Source organism: Ixodes scapularis, unplaced genomic scaffold, assembly GCF_016920785.2.
Source record: "Ixodes scapularis isolate PalLabHiFi unplaced genomic scaffold, ASM1692078v2 PGA_scaffold3__209_contigs__length_174095766, whole genome shotgun sequence".
In the NCBI taxonomy this organism is placed as follows: Eukaryota; Metazoa; Arthropoda; class Arachnida; order Ixodida; family Ixodidae; genus Ixodes; species Ixodes scapularis.
In genome coordinates this window covers 72,058,837-72,066,401 of record NW_024609868.1, presented here as the reverse complement: position 1 = coordinate 72,066,401, position 7,565 = coordinate 72,058,837, and the positions used below count along the sequence as shown (strand labels likewise).

Sequence of the window (7,565 nt, the reverse complement as noted above, 5' to 3'; positions counted from 1 at the left end):
CCAAGGAAGCTTTGATCACGCTGCGAGACCGGCGAAACTTGCTTTTCAAGTTCTGCCTTTTTCCAGCGGCACTGCGCTTCCGTAAAAATTTCCACGTGTTCTCAGCGGCAAGTTTCACGACTTACACAGTAACTTGTTCAGCGAATGACGACGAAAGAGTAGAAAACGTGCCTCCAGCACGCTGCCTTCCAGCCTCCGCAACGCTCCAAAAACGCGATTTTTCGACATGACAGATGGCCGTCTGGTGGCTGCACTCGCGGAGCGGGGATGCGCGATCCAGCAATTGTCATAGAGATCAGTGACCCCTACTCACTCCCCACCCAGGTGCAATAAATATAACTACATTGCTAAACTCGGGGCAGTCATTACTCGACTTTAATAATAATAAAAAAATGACTGAAGACCCCTAATTTGAGCAGCTCTACGCGCAGATATGTAGAACGACCATAAATGACTGCTCACAACTTCCACTGCATCACACACGCACAGATACAAAAAGAAAAAGGACAGGGATCTTGCATGTAAAATCTATCAAAGCTGCATGTACATAAGTAATTTGTCAGGGATCAATGATTGCAAAAGCTTCTGCAATCTGTCGTTTGCTATCATCGAGAGACCCTTGTTATCCTATAAAAGACAGTGTGCGAGGCTTTATTGGCTCAGTTGAGGTGGCCAAGCAGCGTGTCTACCTAATTTCCTTGCTCAAATTCTCCGACTTTTTAAATATTTTGAATATATTCCCTGACCATTACAAAAGCAGAAAATGAGGAGGGCGGAGTGTCAGAGGATTGTCTGGGCCCTTCCCGCTCAATCCGGTGAAGGCTTAAGCTGAATTAGCAATGCCTTGGGTAACTTACTCGGCGCCAAGGCCATCCATGCAACCGCACGCAACACCTACCCACTTTGTTGCGTGTCACCAGTGCCACCCACATCGCTCATTTTTCCTTGATTCAATTTTCTGACAATTCCCTCAATCTTCCAGGTGCCTTGAAATTCCCTGACAATTCCAAGTTTTCCAGGTTGGCAGACACCTTGCCAGGTCAATAATCCATCTGCCCCAATGCGGATAGAAACTGAGGAAGACGAGACAAGAGCATGTGGGGACCACAGAAGGCCGAGCTCTGGTTGGAATGATTAGTGGGTAGATGTAAAGCTAGCTGCCTGTGACTCTACTCACTCCTCCAACTAATTTGAACAGTGAGTAGAAACAAAGGCCTCTTGTTTACATCTACCCACTAACCATTCCAACCAGAGCTCAGCACTCTGTGGTCCCCACATGCACTCGTTTCGTCCTCTCCTTCAGTTTCTATCTATATTCACCTTTTAGAGGACATTAAGATCCCATCTTCCGAAATTGCGAATCTCGTCATGGGGCATAGAGTCACAAAGACAATAGAGATATCTCGAGGTTCACACTAGGTCACCTGCACATTTGAAACGGGGAACGTTTTCCCATTCCAGGTGCGACTTCAGGCGGCGCGTCTCAAAATAATGTGAAACTTCTTAGTGTTGGCAAAACGTGACAAATTACTTGGAGAGAAGTGACCCTTCAACCTGTTAAAAGAATAGAAAAAGGCAGTTTCTTTGTAAATACTTTTATTCTTGATTTAATGCACTCTTCATAGCAGTAAACAGTGAAAATAAATTTGTAGTACACATATTGGAGGCTAGATACCTAGTGAAAACAAAACTGACAGTTCGGTGGAAGTAATGAAGAATAAGTATGCTTTCAAAGCCCGATAAAAGTATCTAAAAAAGTTTATCACACTGCACCATAGAACCAGTTTACATTGCAGCCGTAATTTATTGGTGCCTCAGCAAGGCATAGAATTGCCTCTGGCAATTTCATTCTTGAATCCTGGCATTTTTTCTTTACCGACAATGACCACTAAAGCTTGCAGATATTTCTACCACATTAATTTGGAAAAGCGCCTGAAACTTCCAGAAAGCTTAAAGAATGTCAGTTTCATGGTGAAGGGGAGCAATCCCACCTCAGTTTTCTGTTGATTGTTAAACTCTACAATGATAAGTAACATGCACAGACAAATTTATCACACAACTACACCAGTCAAACAAAACTTTTTACTTTCACGATGAGATCACTCCAGAGTCCAGCTCGAGCATAAATTGGAACTAATGAAACAAGCATTGGTAGTTATCGATAGAAAATAATCTAAGAGCAAATATTTGTACCAAAAGCTGCAATGCTGTTGATCAAGCAAAACCTAGCCTTCAGCTAAAATTTTAGTATGGCTAAAGCTAAATTTCACTTGTATGGACAAAGACAGGATCATATTTTCTGCAACAATGATGCATCTGCTGACGAAAAAGTCGATACCACTCTAGAAGGATTTGCTAAATAGCAATTTTACGACTGCAGCAGCCACACTTGGCAAGTTGAACCGGGAAAGCCCAATTCAAATGACTACCGTAAAATACTTGTGAAGCACCCACTTTGTTCAAGCGCCGACTATTAACATGTTCCAAACTTGGGAATTAATTCTGCAAATTATACATTAAGCGCCTGATTTGACCGGACAAGCGCCCATGTTCAGATTATTACTGTTTTCAGAGAAAGTGTGATAGGTGCTCCCCCGATATTTTACAGTAGATATATTAACTGCCAATGAAATGCAAATTTGGTTACGGTATATAGATGCTGTCTAGTTCTGCTTCGATCTATGAACTCCAAAATTGGCTCGCATGACCCTCACTATTCATAGAAATATAAACCTTGCCTATTCAGGTAAACCAGACTTAAGGGTTGTGCAGTATCCATGCAGAATGTATCTGTATGCCAAAAACATACTAAGGCGTTTTTAAAGCTGCACTCAGTACTCATTGCCATTTACAAGTTGCAATTTCAGCATTGCAGCGAAGACAAGCCTGTATCAAATTTTTAGAACAGAAGGCCAGCACAACATTGTCTCAAAGCGTCGACAGTTCTTCATACAGCAATATGCCCTAAAGGTTTCAGAAACTGAAAGGCTGAAAAAAAATATGTACTACTTAGAACAAAAACAAGAAATAAAAGTATAATGTTAGTAATGCATTTTTCCAAGCACGCTTCGACAAATCAGACTCCAAGCGACCGAACACGAACAGCAAGAGACACCAATGCGTTCCAGCATTGTCTACCGATGCAGTGCAACCTTTCACATGTTTGTCGCCCGACTTGTAAGGTTGACCGAAAAACAAGAGAAAAACACAACTGTGAGAGAACAAGTGAGGTGGCACACTTCAAAACATCTCTCATAAACCCAAGACTAGGGGAAACCGGGAGGTCACTTAATGAAGACAATAAAAAAAGACAAGGAATAGGTCAAGTAGGGCGAGGCCTCGTAAAAAAGTAAAATGTTGATCATGTAACAAATTTTTTCTGTTGAACGATTTTCTGGGAGAGAAAGCATGTGTCCTCTTAAAGAGTGCAGCATCTCTGCCAAGTGTATTAGGTGGCTAGCTGTCCGCTATGTAGCGTGTGCTGTAACAGGAATCAATGTAAGCACGGGCCAGGTCCTCTACAACAGTGCGATCTGGAAGGCTCTGTGCCATCCCGTAGATTGCAGCCTGCAAGAACAGAAAGAGTACTTAGAGAACCGATCGAACCAACAAAAGATGTATATGCAACCCGCCTTGCTCGCTATGTTAAGTCATGTTTTACCTAGCTCATCTCGTGAAGGTTTTTTTTTGTTTTTTTTAAATACAAGCATCATAATTGCGAGATGGCCAATCTAAAATCAAGAGCAAATCGAGTGAAAACGAAGGGTGGGCCAACTTTCAATGTGCAATCAAGAAAAACATTTTTTTTGTTTGTTTTGTTGTTTGCTAAACTTGTTATCAGATTGGGGGCGACGAAGCAGATTACTGTTCTTCCCGGTCGGCAACATTCGGCCGTGGTCACCACTGGCCTGGGCACTGTAACTACTAGATAGCAAATTGCTGGGCAATTATGTTGCACGGGAAACGTGCGGCATCTACGCTCTCGGTGCACTTTATCGGTTAGTTTGGCGACTAGCCTAACACATGGCATGTACACTCTATAGAAATTCCTGGAATGGAGACACTCTGCGCGTTAAGTCTGTGCTCCAGAACGCGAGAGTTTGGCGCTCCTTTGACTAAACGGACAGGAGTGCCACCAGAGACTGACACTCGAGCGCGCTCTTCATGCACCAAGAATTTCTCGGAGCGCGAGTGATTTCTTCGCACTCCGCGTCGTCACGTAAACAAACAATATGGCTGTGCTGCTGTTGAGACCGTCGAGATGAAAGGCGTAGCCGGACTGCTGCCCCTTTTCAGTTGATTTGTGCTTAATCCAGCACGTAAAAACAATTTGATTTGAAAGCCAAGACAGCAATTAGTGTTCCGAAAAAGGTTTGTTTGTGCGTCTCGCATGAAAAAGAAATTCGTCAAGCAAACTGTAGCGTGCTGAGAGCACAGCAACAGAAAAGTTGTCGAGATGGAGACATTCGGACTGCTCTGCCCCTTTTATAATGCTTAGTTCAGCAAATAAAAATACTTCGATTTGAAAGCCGGAACATCAGCGAGCGTCGAGGAAAAGGTTTGTTCGTGCGTCTTGCCTGAAAATTAATTGATCTAACGAACGAGCGTGTCAATAGCTCGGCGACAGAAAAGTTGTGATGAAAAGACAGTCAGACCGCTGCCCTGCTTAGAATGCTTAGCCTAGCCGCAGCGAATACAGATACTTAGATTGGAAAGCCGAAACATCTGTTAGCTTTGCGGGAAAGGCTTGGTCAGGCATCTCGCCTGAAAACGAATTATCTATCGAACGACGGTGTGCCGGTCTCGGCGTAGCTTCCGTGTCGCGCTGAGACACGGAACCACGGAATCTCTGACAAATTTTAGGGTTTCCTGCCTCGACGAGCGGGTTTAGGAATGTTGTTTTTAATTTAAATCCGAACAGCGTGCATGGTCAATAAATAGATTGGCCAAGGTAACTTTCCACATATGTGCACGAAGCGAGTCTTCAAACCTTTCAGGGATATAAAAGCGTTCGTAGAAACTTTGTAACGTCGCCGTTTCTTTTGCTGTAGACTGCCGTTCCACACAGGCCTAATAAATTTATCTATGAAATAATTTCGGCTTCTGCCACCTGTATTGCCGGGTTCATCATAGCCGTGTGGTCGGAAGGAGATCGTGGGGCTCGTCGATAGTTTCGGGCCGTGTTCCAAAATTCACTCAATCTTACTCCACGGTAGGGGTTCTGTACCTTAGCCGCTCCAAAACCTACCCGCGTCCAGAGTTCCTCTATTTTTGTTGTCATGTGACATAATCCACCAGGGTAACTCGGATCTATTCGAGTAGATTTGGGCCGCACCCTCGGTGTGTCGCACTCCTGTACGCCATGAGTCGTTTAGTTGCTGTGCTCGAAGTATGAAACTTTGAGCGTCAGAGTAGGAGTAAAGGAACACAGACTTAACGTGCCCACTGGTGCTAACCCGGGTTTTAAGAACTTGCGACAGTATGTCAAGTTGCTATCTGCTGGATGCAGAGCGAATGCCCCATGGGGCTTTCCCCCAAAATAACACCTCAAGTCACGGCAATGTGTCGTGACATGCTGGAAAGACACTCGCTAATAATCTAAATGGTCTCAGTTCGATTCCCATCGGGTGCAAACGCTTTTTTACTGCGATGGCCCCTGCTTCCCCTCCTGCTCAAAACCAATCAGCATCGGGCCTTGCGGCCTCGATTTTGTACCTGGCTTCACTTTTGGGCTTTTTTGAAATGCCAATTACCCAGCCAAAGAATGTTTCACATTAAAATAGCACATCATGCCAGAAAGGGGGGGGGGGGGGGGGAAGGCGGGGGGGGGGGGGGGGGGGTACTTTTATGGTAAGTCATTTTTCGGGATATTACGGTAGGTGAAAGCGTTTTACACAAAATAAAACCGTTTCTTTTCGTAGGTCTGCTTTCTAAAAATAACTTCTCCAGCCGTGAATATTTTCAGGTATCCATGCTCACAAAATGAATATTCATATAAAAATTCATACACAAACATTCAAATATTGATACTAGAAAATATTCGAGTTAGATTCGCAATAAAAATTTTGATGTTTGCACACGTCTACTCTAGGCCTAAGGCCAGCCCCAGGATCTCTGACCTGTCCTGTGCTGGGCTTGGGGGGGTCCTTCATGATCTCGGCGGTGAGCTCGCGGACGTCGTTGACGAAGCGGTCGGCCACTTTCTCGGACACGTGGAGCAGGGTGACGCAGAGGTGGAAGCCCGCCGGGTACTGGAGCGGGTTCAGGTTCCAGCCCCGCTGGTGGGTCAGCTTCTCCATCAGTTGGAAGATGTCGAAGACGTGCGAGCCGATGGCCACCACGCTCGTGTCGGGCGACCCAATCACATAGATGCCGGGCACCTCGGACACCCTGCGGCAACAACGGTGCCTCGATTAAGGCTACTTCACACACTTGCACGTTGGCACCACCTTTGAGGTGGCCTTGGAACTGCATTTCACTGGAGCTAAGGTTTTGCGGTATTTGGGAGATCAAATGTACATAGTCTCGATGAGAAATGTTCATTTTAAACATTGGAAAGTTTTTCGAGCCAATAACAAAAGAATGATGCACAAAAAAAAGTAACAAATATCGGGTGTCCCTGAAAAAATATTGGCGATTTTTTAATTTTTTTTGTTGCAGAAATGAATTGCGTGTTGCCGAACACTCATCCTTTGCCCAAAAGGTAGCACTAGAGATCTGTACCAGATGCCAAAGTTTTCGCCCGAACTGACATCGTATTCAAAGGTTGTGATTTTCTGAAAATTTCAATGAGAAAATGGGGCTCATTTTCGCCCGTTTTTCGGTTTCTGGCGCCACAGAGCTCCACGTATTCGAGAGCCCCGTCGGATGCCATGTTCTCATTGAAATTTCGAGAAAATCAATTATAACTTTTTAATCTGACGTTGGTTCGGGCTGAAACTTTGGCATCTGGTTCGGACATACAGCGCTACCTTTGGGCGGAGAATGGGCGTTCGGCGATGCATAGTTTATTTATGCGGTGAAAAAAAGCATGTGAATTGTGTTTGGGAATACCCTGTATACGGAAATACCAAGTGCTACACAGCTGCCTGACAGATGGTGCCCGTGTGGTTTCTCGTAGTAAGGTATCACAAAAGGTTGCAAGGCATCCAGTCACAAGCAGTTGCAAGTGTGTGAACAATCCTTTACTGCGTTTTTAGATGGCCGGGTAGATATGCGTCACGAGCAAAATGAAATGGCGCGGAAAAGACAAAGTGACAAGTAGGAGTTTACGGACCAATGCCACCTAGAACGCCGGGCCTAGTACGCACAATGTCGTCGTTGGTGGATCTCCGACTCACCCCAAGCGGCAAACGTGCCAAAGCTCGACTGGAAAGCTGCAAGGCGACAGATGCGTCCATCTTGGCGATGTCGCATTCTAGCATTGTGGTCGTTGCGAGATAGTGCGAGATGCGCCGGCGGCTATGCCGGTGCAAGATAAGCGCTGCTGCGTAAATCCACTCGTTTGTTTCTTTATTGATACTGTTAGCCCAGAAGGGCCGATACAGGGTGGAGTTTTAGCACTC

The 7,565-nt window shown here is 45.0% G+C and overlaps 1 protein-coding gene across 1 annotated transcript in view; it reads right to left on the bottom strand.

Moving 5' to 3' along the window:
• Positions 1-1,579: 1,579 nt before the first annotated feature.
• Positions 1,580-7,565, bottom strand: part of LOC8029065 (sphingosine-1-phosphate lyase) — a 32,542-nt gene continuing 26,556 nt past the window's right edge. The window contains exons 12-13 of the mRNA XM_029994116.4: positions 6,120-6,390; positions 1,580-3,567 (exon numbers count right to left, since the gene is read on the bottom strand). Of these exons, the coding sequence (XP_029849976.2) occupies positions 3,457-3,567; positions 6,120-6,390 (382 nt within the window). The 3' untranslated portion in view covers positions 1,580-3,456. The remainder of the gene's footprint in view (positions 3,568-6,119; positions 6,391-7,565) is intronic.